We start from the raw sequence: 14,576 nt of genomic DNA, 5'->3' as shown, positions 1-14,576 counted from the left end.
TGAAATAATTATTGTGACAGAACATATATTTTATGAAAAGCTTTTGCATCGAGCTGCGTGCCCGCGATACACATCAAACATTGATGTGCAGGTAAGAAGCACTCTAGGGCTGTTTGTTTTCATCTCCCTCCCGCAAACGGGAAGTGTTGACTCTGCACGACTGGAATCCGGTGTTAAATGGGAGCTGCGCTTTCAGGCATGGTGACAAGAGGAACTCGCAGGATCCTGCAGGAAGAGGCTGTAGCCTATTTTGGGTCTTTGTGTTTAACCCAATTAGAGCGTCTACATGCACCGGCTGAATCGACAGCAGCCACGCGACTTGAGAAGTGGGACAGAAGCATAATAGGCACGGTTACGTGATTGAGCCAAGACAATGGCTTGTTGTTTGTGGAAACACATGCGCCGACTGTTGTCTTATGAGAAGCGCGAAGAGGCAAGTCGTGCAATAACACCAAGGGATGGCATGCCGTACTGCGCCGCGACCTTGGCGTCACGCGTCCTACAATCCCACAGCAATTCCCTTTTGCAGCAAAGCTGTCAATAAGGCCCGCAGGCTTTGATGAAACCCCAATAAAAAACATGAAGCCGCTAAATAAACGAAGCGACGCGAAGGAACACCTGGGGCACTGCTGCGTGGGAGCTTGTCCAAACACAATAAAGAAAGTACACCTTTGTGAACGGACAGCAGGGAGGCGGCAGATCGAAACTGGACTGATTTTAGTAAAGAAAACTCATTCGTTGAGCACCTCTGTTTTAAGTCAGTGTAAAGTGAAATCATGGATTTGTATAATAATACATTTTGCATACTTACTGAAAACTATGTAGGAGTGAATTGTGGAAATATAGGCTTAAACAGCATGAGTCGACCCTTCCCTGCTAAAGACGAGCTAGAGGTGCCCAGTGACGTCGTTGGTCAACCAGTCAGCAGTCAAACTGTCCCAACGAATGAGTGCACGGTGACTTGCATGTTTATTTTATTGACTATCTTCCACAGAAACTATTCAATGTTGAATCCTTGTGTGATCATCTTTTAAGCTACAATCGTTACCAAATTGCATGCTTACACTGCTATTTACAGTAGTATCACAGTGAAGTTAGCAAGATTTGTGTTTATGAACAATTTGAGTTACGCACAAATTTTCCATAAAAAAAAAAACTACTGTATCTTGCTAAGTGCTAGTTTTGGGGTCTATTTGTGGAAGGAAGAAGAATGATCATCTCTTCGGGTCTTATCTTAAGCTTTTTTGAGTGGTTGCCCTGTGGTGGTCCTGTCAGAATTGTTACAGGCCCCGTATAGTCATGATATAATGAGTATTACATTTCATATTTTGTGTATTTGTCATTCAAAACAATGATAGGGGATAGTGGCAAAAGTTAACAAAAGAAATATTTTTCCTGCTTTCAGTCGACCAACCCCATACATTCAACACATTCGGTGGAACATGTACGTGCTTGTACTGCATGTCCAGTACATTTAAAAAGTGTAAATCATTGACATGAAACACAGGGTTTGAAATGAATGGTGGCCTCTGCCAACAAACACACGTGAAACATGCGCTGCGCATTTCTGTCAGTCGTCAGCGAAACGGAAGTCCGCCAGTGATGGACTCAGAAGGTCCGTCGATACCAACCCGGTTAGTGACAATTACAGTGACAGACACTTCCGCCGGTGCTTGGGCCGTTACTTTTTCATAGTTTCCCGTCATTTGTCATTTTTGCCAGCAAAACGGGCAGCCGTCAATGACGGATTGATGGACCTTTTGTCAAAACCTACGGAATGCCCAACTCTGTTGAATACATCTCTGGCAGTATCAGTCATAAGTGAGCAGAATGTTTGATGCACTTCTTGAATTCGTTTGATCTTCTCTGTTTTTCAGAATTTTCGATCAAACCACTGCCCACACTATCCAAAACTAATGCAGCCGCACTCGTCTTTTCATGCCAGTTTAGCGGGAAAACAAACACCATGGAGACACACGGTAATGCCAGCTGTAATTTTCATCCTAGTATCTTTTCTTTTGTGGTGTCTAATCTTAAACCTGGCAGGTGGAGAGAGCGCGTGTGTGAGATGATGTGTGTATATGCATACCTGTCAACTTTTCGTAGCGCCAACCTGTATAAACTACCAAAAGAATCCTTATAAAGAGCAAAAAATCCTTATAACATACCAAAGCATTTTATGTCAAAATAACGGCAGAAAAAAACCCACGAAATTTTCAATTGTATTTATTGTAGATCTCCATAACGCAATGTCTAATCATCATTCTACTTAGTGGCATTACTGTGTTCAGAGTTGTATTCCTGCGTTACTTTTTTCACCAACTCCAAATCATTTGGAGTTGATGAAAAAAAAAACGGAAATTTTCAGAATCCGTATGATTTGTGCGATACGGCCATATACGTAAGATTCACCACAAAATCTGTATGAACTATGGCTAAACCGTATGAGTTGACAGGTATGTATATGCGTGTGTGCCGAGCTGCGTCGATTAAGAGTGAGTCCCGGTGCCTCAGAGGAATCCCTGCAGTGACTGAAGCAACAGATGTGGATGCTCGTTGGGAAGTTTATTTGCTATTTTACCCTTCACAGAACATCACTCCTAATTAGCTCTCCATGGATGCGAGTGGGCTGCTGGACTGTTGCCTCATCAATTGACTCAATGGCGTGCCTTCATGCGGAATGCTCATCCACACACACTATAAACACACCCAAAATCAGATGTGAGCGGCTTCAGCTCAAACATGACCCCAATGAGGAAAAGCAGTCGGCCTAAAGCAAATGGATGACATATTTCAATGGCACCCTCATAAATGGTAAGCTGAAGACAGATTCACCATTAAACTAAATTTTTGGCACTTTACGCCATCTGGTGGTCATTTCATCTTGACTCATGGGGGAAGTCCTTGTTTTCTTATCGATGTCTGGCCAATTCCTGCTTTTGTTTGACCTTGTGTTGCTAACCGAGGGGTAAATCATGCTGCCAAGTCAACTGAGGCTGCTTTATTGTCATGGCTGCTTTAGGTGTTTTGTTGGAAAACTGCACACTCTCTTAAATTTAATCTAACGTGCTTGTTCGTTGAATTTTGGAGGAAGCCATAGCATCCAGAGAAAACCCACAGAAGCACAGGAAGAACTTGCAAACTCCATACAGGAAGGCCTGAGCCTAGATTGCAAACCCTAATCACAGAAGTGTGTGGAAGATGCATGCTAATCTCTCTTCCATTCTCATTAAATCCATGCCTCTGAGACTGCGGGCTGATAAAAAAAAATAATAAAAAAAGCCCAGAGGTTGTGTTGACGTCTTCTTTTTCATGATTCCAAAATGTTTCCTACTCGGGGTTTCTTTCCTCATAACATTTTTTTTTAATTATTGCATTGTAAATAAAGCTTTTCTCCTTCTATGCTGACAAATGAGTCTTATTGTGTGTTTACTCCTGTCAGGTGTCCGTAAAGAATCCGGACAGAACAAGGATTCCACAAGCATACACGGAGATAAGAGGCTTTGAACAAAAATATCTTTATAAAAACGCAAGACCGACAAAATACAACTAAGGACGCTGGTAACAAAGAACGAGGAAAGGGTGAGAACAAACCAAAAATGCTTGAGCAAGAAAAACGTAAATTGATTGTGAACTCAAAGGACAAGAAATCCAATACACAGAGAACATACATCAAGAATACATAACGAGAAAAATACAACAACAAAAAAATATTGGCAAGAACATCATTCACACTTGGCAACAGATTCATGGGCAAGGCAATAATCCAACTGTTGACTGTCAGTGAAGCTGGCTTTTTAAAGGCAGTCGATAACGACGCCTGACGTCGGACAGGTGTGACTTGTATGACGCCTTCACTCCAATTGAAGACTGAAAAAAACCCCAAAACAAGGTAGAAGTATGTCAACTCCTCTGTCATGACAGCACTCTGCTCAGTTTGTTGATCGTGGATACAATTGGATACGATATAACTGCTGCGTAGAACCACTGTGCCATCATTTTGACAAATGTCCCGTTTGCTGATCCTGATTCAAAATCAGTGCCGTTAAATGGGACTTTGTTCCTCCAACCACACCTCTTTTGTTGCAGTCAAACACCGCATAGCAACTCATCATTCTTTTGGGCTCAGATATAGGTCATCTATTCAAACACTCAATAAGCCCCCGAACAAAACCATGCATAGATTGAACGCACTGCGGCTGCGGCCATGTACAGAGGTGTGTGATGTCATGGGAAAACAATCATGAGGGGATTGTTTCACAACTCTCTGCAGCATTTCTACAGTTTCTTACCTTCTGACCCACACCAAACAGGAATGAAGAGCTGTCAAAACAAATCAGGGACAAGACTGTAGAACCATCAGCAAAAGATTTTCTGAAAAGTTGAAAATGATTGTCTCCATATCCTCAAAGTACGAAGCAGGAACTTGTAAATGAGCTGAAGGCAATTGAGATGTCAGCCTCCGGGAAAACAGGAACAGAAACACACTCCTCCGTATTGGACAGAAATATTTCAGTGGCTGCAAAGAACAAGAAGGCACATGGACAGATGTGCCTTAAATTTGCTAGTGAACCTCTAAATTACTTAGAGAAGACTCGGGCGAAAAAATTGTGGTCAAAGCAACCCCTTAGCATCAATTTGCCCGAATTTTCGTGTTTTTCAAAAAAAGGATTTAAAAAAGATCGTGATCATCACGGTCATATTGTCTCGATCTTCGTTAAAACCGTGACTTATTATAAGTTTGACTTCACTGCTTTTTTGGTCACTGCGTGACCAAAAAGCAAAGAGACCATGTAAATGAAACACCCATAACTACCTGTACTTCAGAAAAGAAATCAAAAGAGTCGTAGAACAATGACATTTGTTTTCGTCTTGTTTTATTTACATTTAAAAATATGAAGCACGAACAAAGGGTGAGCATTTATTTACAGTACCATTTAAGATGTGAAACATGATACACCACTCACAGTTTGGTTTGCCTTAAACAGTTAAGGGGTTCAACTAAATGAATACAATTCATTTTTTGGGAAATCCAGAATTGGAATGCGTGTTGAGACGTACCGCTGAGGTAGGTTGTAGAAACAATCGTTATTTTGATCACGGCATGAAAAATGAAAGGTATTATTATCTCCCAGTTTCACACAAACATAATGACAATAAATGCTCGCCGCTAAAAGGTTCAATATAAAAATAAATTTAAAAATCCATCGAAATGAGCACTGTTTTCTTTCGAACCCTCTTGTGGCAATGACAGTGATAAAGTGCTCAATAGTGAAGCGTGGCCACTTAGGAGAAAATATTTCCATTCTGATGTTTTGTTTTCACTGTGGTCAGACATTTTAAAGTACCTTTTTCATAAAAAATTAAAATAAAATAAAGACATTAGCTGGAAGAGAAAGAAGACAGCATTTTGCAGAAATTAAGACAAATCTCAAACTGTGGAGATACTTGACATTCAGACATGGACATTGGGGAAAAATGATATTTTAGTACAACATGTCCTTTAAACATCTTTGCGGTGCTTTTCTACGAATCCGCCGAAGGACAATTTTCCTGACAATATGTCATACAAAGGGCAGCGTCCCAAGTCACAGACTTATTTCAGTACAGGTTTTCCTCAGCAAGTCTGTCTGAAATAAAAAAAAAAAGAAGGTAGAAAACAACATTAGCCAAGATTAACAATGAGTCTTCATGAGTGCCCCTGACAGAACTTACCTTGCTGCAGGTTACTCTGCAATGAGCGGTTGAGTTGATGCAACTCAGTGTTTTGGTCATGACATCCCAACTGCAAAGTGAAAGGATCTAAAGCGACGTTTGGAGCCAGTGAGTTCTCTGAGGTCGTCGGGCTGGGACCTCGCGGATCAAAGTGTTGTGAGGCGCACGCGGTTTCCTGATGGCAGTTGAAGTCGGGAATAGCAGAGCCTATCTTTGCGACCATATCCAGATCATCGAGGAGGCTCTCTAAAACGCCGTCATTCAGCAATTTGGTATGTAGGGTAGAGGGGATAGCAGCCTGAATGGGCCACTGATGTGAGCAGGAAGAGGAGGAGGAGGAAGAGGATGGCAGGCAGTCAGCGCTTTGGATCAGATCGAGGGGACCAACCATGTCAAAAGTAGAAGCCAACGAGGAGATCTGCTGAGCCAGAATGCTGATCTCCGCCTGCTCCATCTGGCTGTACTGCTCAGATGTCATGGATAGAGGGGACTGGCTGGGGGTTGGAAGACTGGCAGGTAACATGTACTGGGGAACAAGGTGCACTTGTTGGAGGCTGCCCTCTTGTGGCTGCTCCAATAGGCTGAAGTCATCTTGATGCAGTGCGCAATCCCCGGAGCTCTCACTCATGTCTGACGTTGCCAAGCCGTCTGGAACTAATCTGGCATCGGATGCACAAGCCGGGAAATCATAGCCTGCGGATGAGGGGGAGGCCGGAGACAGAGGATTGAAAGTGAGGAAGACTCCCTGATCAAAGGTGTGCTGCGAGGGGAGGGAGCGGTGAGGTGAAAGGTGACAGGCAAGTGCAGCTTCCGGGTAAGAGTAGGAGGAAGGGGAAGCCTCCGGGCAGGACAGCAGCTGATCGGCGTATGTGTGCACATCCATGTGGAAGACGAGGTTCAGTTCCTCCAGCTGCACAGGAGAGCTCGAGGACGCGGGGCTGTACGGAGGGGTGAAGAACGCAGGGCTGCCCCCTAAAGGAAGGCGTGAAATATCGCCATGGTGGATGTCTTCATCAGACTCCACCCTGACTTTCAAACACGTCTCCTGGCTTTTGCTGTTGGGAGAGCCCTGCTTCTTACAGCTTCCGGGAGGATAACTGTCTGTTGGGGATGATGGCCTTAAAGCATCGTCACTCATTCTCCTCTGCAGAAATTTGGCCTCTGTTTCACTAAAAGATGACAGGATGAATTTTAGAAAAACAACTAACAAAAGAACGTTAAAAGACATTGCGACACAATTACAAAAGACAAACAAACCAGGGAAGAATAGCACCGAACTTCATCTGATTTTGTTGCGACGCACTGTAGAAAATCCTTTCCTAATGTCACATCTGCATGAAAACACTATTCAAGTTCCCTGCGGTCTTGCAGAATCGAAATTCCAGTGCCACTATCACTGTTATGTGAAACGACCACAAGGCCGCAGCAATTTGAACGTATAATTGTGCTGTTCGTTGACTGTTCTATTTTATTTTATTTTCTGTCAATTTATTAATGTATTGCATATACGTTCAATAAAACAAACAAACAATTAATTTAGGGTCAGTGTGCAATTTGTCTTTTCGATTGATATGAGTAGTTCTTGGCTTCCTCAATGACGTTTTAGAGTTAGCCTTTAAATTTGTCTTCCCCCTTGTATTTGGTCCCTCGGGCTAAAGAAAATGGCACTAAATTGGTTTAACATGGTATGAATGATAAAGGCCTATTCTGATCTCCTACATGCGACAGAACATGGAAAACATTTTCATGCAAACCACAGAATGGATGCCGGTTAATTACTCCAACTATATTCAAAGACGTTGTATGTCATGTATTTTCCGTTTGTGTTTGCACAGGTATTTTCAATGAAGTTAGCAGACACTTGAAGCTAGTTTGCGTAGCAGTTTGAACACCCTAGGCCAGGCATGTCCAGCTCCGGGCCTGGAGGGCCACCGTCCTGCCTGTTTTCCAGCTCTCCCGGCTGCAACACACCTGATTCAGATGATCAGGTCATCAGCCAGCTCTGAAGCAGCATGTGAACGTTCTTGATTATTTGAATCAGGTGTGTTGCTCTTGGGAGAGCTGGAAAACAGGCAGGACAGCGGCCCTTGAGGACCGACTTTGGACACCCCTGCCCTAGGTCAAAAGAATTCAAAGTTAGAGACACAAAAATGTTGCAATTGTCACCGGTCCCCTCGATGTCAAAATATTGCTTTACTGGAAGCCAAAGCCCAAAACCAAAAAAAAAAAGGGTCTGAGGACTGTTGTTTTTAACAACACATGGACTTTTAATAACAGTGGAAACATTTGCCACACCTGATGATGAAGTTAGTGCAGCAGATATGTGCAGTCTGGCACTGAGACTCTTTGGTAGCACAAATGTAGCTCCAGGCCCATGAAAGATCTTTGCACTGAAGTCTAATAACCATCTGCACCTTCAGGCTCTCGTCTGCTTGTACTGGAAAAAAAAAAAAAAAGCATATACAGTATACTGTATTTATTATCGTGCACAGTCACAAACACAAATCTGCTCCAAATCACAATTGAGGCGTTTGGATGAAGGACGCAAGAGCCTAGCAGGCAAACTCGACATAATTCCATCACTTATCCAAAACAAATTAAATCTGAATTCATTCTTTAAGTGTTTGACAAGTATGTAACAATGCTTTGTCACGTAGACTCGAAAGGGAGTACCGTGCAAAAGTACATTGCTCTATTCCTAATGGACACATATGCTGTCGCAGGGATTCTAAATTGTGGCTCGTCGAAAAACAACCAAATCAGAAATTTTGTAACCCAAGTACCCACTGGTGTTGATGCACTTACAGTATGTGCATCACTTTTTAGCAAAACCATTGAATTTGATTTCAAGAATATATGAAAGTACATTGTTGCATTTTTTTTAATGTCATGTTTTTTTTTTACATGTTTTCAGGAATAAATGTACAGGTGTACCTCACTACATATACATATTGGGAATTTATTATTATTATTATTATTTTACTACATATAGAGTGAAATATTTTTCTTTCTTTTTTTTAAGATAATTTTGATGATTATAGTGTTAGAATATTTTATGTGACTAATGAAAGCAACGCAGCCTCTGATTGTCTTTGATTAGCTTACATTCCTGCCGGGCCAAAACTGTTGGAGAAATACAGATTTCAAATAGGACCCTAACGCAAAGCACTGTTTGCTGAACAAGAATGCTGACACTGTTTTCCTCCTTAGAGCATGATGAATAATTAATAATAACGCATTGGGCCTTGTCACTTACATAAACGTCTGTGATGGTTCACACTTAAAGATAGATCTTCAGGGTGGACTAGGCTGTACCATGAGCGGCCAACCATTTCTTCCGCCGAGTACCCCATAAAATACAAAACACTGAAAGAAATAAGCACAATATTTTTTAGTAAAAAAATAAAAATATCATGACTTGATATTATTCATTCTCCGAATAGACGTGGCCCGCTTGTACCTGTCTGACAGCCGAGTGAAGCTCATATCAAGTTCATGCACACTGTGGAAACTGGGGCACAAGTGTGACTCAACACCCCCGAGGCGGTCCACTGTGGGGGTGCACAGGGCCAGAAAGAGGGTCTTGCCAGCGGTACTGATGGAGGAGAATGGACAAGGCTCCGGAAAGGACTGGAAGCTGCCTCGAACCAGCATTGAGCAGCTGCTTTGCTGCTGCTTGAAGGTCTTGGAGGTCTGCATGCTGCATACAAAACTCCTCTCTATGGGAATAAGTAGACCAGTTGGAAGTAATAGTGCGCAGTATTTGCTACACAATGTTACTTTTTTTCTTTTTATGACCTTTTAGCTGTTTTTCCTCCGCAAATTGTGGCTATTTTATATTGGGGGGGGGGGGGGTACATGATAAGTCATACCATTGCTGTTAAATCAAAAACATATAAAGTGGATTTGAAAATGTCTTTACACCCCTGTTCAAATGCCAGGATTTTACGATATTAAAAATAAGATCCAAAAATACAGTTTGTGGTTACTTTGTTGTTTGCTTCAGACTTTTTGTTGTAGGGTTCAGAGAGTGGCACTTTTATCCAAACATTGAGAAATACTTAATGAAAAATGTAATATGGTAGGAGCACTTATGCATGCATTATGTCCCTATTTGAAGTGGCATTTTTGTCATTCATCTGGTTCAGAAGTGGGTGGTCCTATGTGCCCCCCCCCCCAGTAGCACTGATGAAAAATTGTGGCCGAATTCAGCATTAAAGTTGGTCCTCCGCAATGTCCATTTTTGATATTCATCAAAAAGCAACATTGATAAGTAGGCTTCATGTTAAAATGTAATTAAAATGTAAACTGCATAGTTACATTACATCTTTCAATTATCTGGATGTGGAGTCTTGAGTCATTTTTTGGGTCCATAGTGGTATTGCGAGCATTGTTATACACACGCAAAATGTGAACGTCGTAAATATCCGTGTTAGGCATGTACACGAATTTCTCTGGTGGACTAGGAGTTCAGTTTTCCTCAATTACCTGATGATGACATCTTTTCATCGTGTCCCTTCAGGATGGGCTCAATAATATCAATGTCCTCACGTTCCACCATGTCGTATATGGTGTCTCCTTGAAGCACGTCGACCTGAGAATAGAATGAAAGGTTTTACCAATTCAGGAATAAAAGGGAACCTTTCTGTTTATAACACGACGCCATATTGAAGCTCAGACTCACCATGGAAAGGCCCAGATATTCCGATACATTTTCCGACACGTAGACCAGCCTCCCTTGGACAGTAGTGACGAGGATGAAACCATGCAAGGCTCGGAGAAAGGCCTCATAAGCGAACGAGCAGGGGAGGGCATCTCCGCTGGGAAGCCCTAAAGGAAGAAACATCTGAGTTCATCCTCAACACTTTCTGAAAAAAGGGAGCTCTTCTCCACTCACCCTGCAAGAGAACCGACTTCCTGATGTAAGTGCACACGGCAGCCATTGAGTGCAGGTAGGAGAGGCGCTTCTGGTCTACCAAGGGGATGGGGAGCAGGGCTCGCATATTCCTGATCTCATGATTGATGTGGTCCCGCCGTGCTTTGGATGCGCCTTTGGTGGATCTGTGAGGAACCATGCTGGCCAAGTTGAAGGAAACTAAAATGGGCAAACTCACCAGTGCCTCCCTTGCATCCCAAAAATGATGTGAGCGTTCATCATTGGCTTGCGTCAAAAGAGAAAAAGACCACCAATTGCCTCAACCAACCCACTTTTAAAAAAGACGCAAGCTGAGTGAGAGTGCACGGGTCTCTTTTCCCTCCATACGACGGCAGAGTTTGAACACGAATGGTTCCTATGGAAACTACGGTGATGAGAAGCTGTCGCGTCTGTAGTGGAGGATGAGGGCTCTCAGCGGACTTGGTGCGTGTGTTGTGTGTGCGTGTGATCGGTATCTGTCCTGAGCCTTTTTATAGCTGCCAAGGCCCTTCAGTGTGGGGGCGTCACACTCAAAAGTGGAGGCTGGGCTTGTGCTGTACCAAGTGGCCACAATGGGGAGAGGGCACCCCGCGTCACGAGGATACGTACAAAAAGGAGAATCATGTTTTGTTTGTTTTTTTTTTAATCCGACGGCTCATGATAAAGAGAGAAATAATTACTTAATTCATGGCAAATTGCGTGAGGATGCATTGTATAAGGAACAGGATAATGGCTGTTTTATGCACTGTACTCCACAGTATGCCTTGAATGGATTATTTTTCATTTGGCGGGATGCCCGAGATTTCTTGAATAAATGAATGAAATGAACTAATCAATGCTGTCGATAATGTCCACTCTCACACCTCATAATCTCATCAATTGCGATCCGGGGCTGTCAAATACACCTTTAGAAAGTGAAAGAAAAGAACGCTCAGTTTTGAATGATACTTTCATTTAACAATGTGTTTATGGTTTATTTGTAAATGTGTAGCGCAACATACTGAGCGCTATTCACAATATTTTTTTCAGTCTCTCGTGTCGCTATTTTGTACCACTTGGAATACATAACACGGCTCTCATGACGATGCAACGCCAACAGCAAAAAACAACAAACGAAATAACTGAGCACTAGCAACTTTGTTAATGTGAACATTTGATACAGTTTCATATTATGGAAGTCATTACCGGTATATTGCAAGCAGTAAAGAAAATGGATGGCTGGTTGGGGTATATTCATCATAATGCTTGAATTAGAACTGGCCTGCACCACATGGAGAACTGTTTTCGACTATTTTGGATGCCTCATTTAACTACGAGAGGTGAGTAAAATAGCAACTCGCTTCTATCACTACTTTTCTATTGTCAAGCACAATTAAATGAATTCATATTGGACATGATCAGATTCTGCGGGTGTAAATAACAAAGTCAACAAACGTGCAGACGTGTCGTTTTGTGAACATCTTTTAACAACCAAAAAAATCATTACGTTGTATTCAGTGTTTGGGTAACAATACAAGCTGTTTGGTAGCAAGTCAAATGAATGTTATTGTTGTTCCGCCAATTTGCAACACAAGTTATCTCAAGACACTTTCCATAGGGAGCAGATACAAGTAGGATCGTGCTCCCCACACTTTGAAGGAGCCCAGCTGAAGACTACCTCAGCAAGTACTTTGGAGACAATGAAAAACTTCCCTTGACAGGAAGAACGGAAATAGAGGAGAAACCCTTTTTTCCAAGATTTAATAAACCACTATAAGTCATTTGAGAAAAACAACAAGACTCACCTCCTGCCTGCCAAATAGTGAGTGCGCAATTGAGTTTGTCTTTGTTAAAACTGTTGTACCTGCACAAATCATACCGAGGGCCAACTACAGCCGATCCCTTTTGCCATTTATAGTATAATTGGTAGATGTTCATCGTGATAACAGTCAGGCGTGGCGGAAACCAATATATTGACTTACAAATTGTTTATTGAGAATTCATAAGGGTATCGGAGATTTACGAGCACTTTTCTAAAGTCGTACCAGTATTTGCCTGAGCCTGACTCCTTTAAAGTTGTTTATTTTCAACCCTCTGTCATCATATTCTACATTAAATCATTGTCATACGCGATATACCTTTTTGGTGTTGGACTAAAATAAAAGTGTTTGAAATAGTCCAGCAATACTGTATTGTTGAAGAGTCTGCAGTACACAGCGCGTGTATGCATCACTGATTTGTGAGGAGTCGTGTCAGCCAATCAGCTGTTTCAGTTTGGCTTCAGAGGGTGCATTAGTCACTCAATTAATCCCCCGATGCAAGCTAACGGTTTTGAAACCGGAACACACCGAGCCTAGTTACTTTAAATGAGATCCTTTAGCAGATGAAGAGATTATGGGCATCACACCCCATGGCAATAGGACTAAAGCACCTTCACACGCAGGAAGCATGTTGTTCTCGACATTTAAATGTGCTCTCTATCAACTGCAGCCATGGCAGTACATGTGGCCCTTCCTTGAAATGTCAGATGTTTTTTCAGGCTCCAGCTTCTATCCCCTTGGGGCTCTTTAAATGCCTCTTTTCACAAATCCCCCAATTTAGCGGCCGCGGGCCGAAAACTAGAACTTGAGTGATGGAATCGGAGCGGGACGCGGCGAGACAAGACAAAACAAACCACTCTGAACAAATCCTCAGTCTGATTCTCAAGGACCGATGGGATCGTCTGAGTCCTAAAGGGAAATTAGAGAGTCATTTGGCCGAGGCTTTCCCCGCATTAACGCCTGCGTCGTGGAGCGAGGAGGGCTCCGGGGCCAGACAAGGGACCCGGCGTTGTCCCGCTTCCTGTGTTCTGTGGGGCCAGGCGGGACAGGGTGTCTCTACTGCCTCACTTTGAGCTCACCCTGCGTCTGTGGCCCGCACTTAACTGTGGAGATAACAGTGACTTTATAGCTGAGGGCTGGTGACAGACAGGAACACACTGCCAGGACACTCCTACTGGTGGCGGAGGCAACGACTGCAGCTGGGTTTCACGCACTCATGACGGGGACGCCCCAGTGCAGCCGCACGCGTCCCAATGAAAGTCGTTTGGCGTGTGAGGTTGGGGGTGCTCGATGTTGTAGACATTGAGGGCTATCAGACAGGGTGACTGGGGGAAGATACAACGCTCCCAAGTTGAACAGGAAACATTAAATTGAGAGGCCAGGGCTTCAACGTCTCAAAGTGATACAAATGGAGTTGAAACAGGAATAGCCAGTCATGAGTTAAAGCTTCCACAAGACGTGAGGTTCATTACCTAAATGGAAGTGATGTATATTTTCAAAATTGTTAAGCTGTGATGTGTTCCATTAGTGTAACCTTGACAGTGACAATAACTGCTGGAAATTATATTCAAGAGCGCAACTGGGAATTTTCAGGCAATTTCCAGTTTGGCAGTGAATACAGGAAGTGTATGGGCCAACATTTCTGCCAGTACATGAACAAAATCTGACCGCATTATACATACACCTGTATATACTGTACATATGCAGGAAATTAAGGAAAAATAGAAAAAGACCCAATGACATCAGTGAAACATGCTTCAAATGGTATGTAGCGTTCCATTGTGCACTCATGCACTGAGCTTATGTAAATAATATGTTATACTTTTATAAATTTCTACGGAGTAGCTGTCATACAATATTTGAAAAGGTTTGAAATTAGTTCATTGCATCAGAAAAGTGTAATACTTTAACACTGGTGTGATCTCCTTATACTGTAACCGGGTTACAGTATATATGATTTTTTGTTGGTGCTAAAGGGTTACTGTAACCTTCTTCCTCCTTATACTGTAACCGGTTACAGTAACCCTTCAGCACCAACAAAAAATCATACCTGTCAACTCATACGGTTTAGCCATAGTTCATACGGATTTTGTGGTGAATCTTACGTATACAGCCGTATCGCACAAATCATACGGATTCTGAAAATT

At 42.6% G+C, this 14,576-nt stretch overlaps 1 protein-coding gene across 1 annotated transcript; it reads right to left on the bottom strand.

The window, feature by feature from the left end:
* Positions 1–4,880: 4,880 nt before the first annotated feature.
* npas4l (neuronal PAS domain protein 4 like) lies at positions 4,881–10,790 on the bottom strand. The gene is made up of 8 exons (XM_086122404.1): positions 10,613–10,790; positions 10,400–10,545; positions 10,204–10,309; positions 9,176–9,434; positions 8,972–9,081; positions 8,011–8,152; positions 5,716–6,884; positions 4,881–5,630 (listed from the first exon to the last, which is right to left on the bottom strand). The coding sequence occupies exons 1-8, from the start codon at positions 10,788–10,790 to the stop codon at positions 5,602–5,604; spliced, it is 2,139 nt and encodes a 712-aa protein (XP_085978530.1). The 3' UTR covers positions 4,881–5,601.
* Between the last annotated feature and the right edge of the window lie 3,786 nt (positions 10,791–14,576).

This window comes from Hippocampus guttulatus, chromosome 10, assembly GCF_054856545.1.
Source record: "Hippocampus guttulatus isolate MCC_2025c chromosome 10, RoL_Hgut_1.0, whole genome shotgun sequence".
In the NCBI taxonomy this organism is placed as follows: Eukaryota; Metazoa; Chordata; class Actinopteri; order Syngnathiformes; family Syngnathidae; genus Hippocampus; species Hippocampus guttulatus.
The sequence above is the reverse complement of the archived record's forward strand: the minus strand, read 5'-3'. Positions and strand labels throughout refer to the sequence as shown.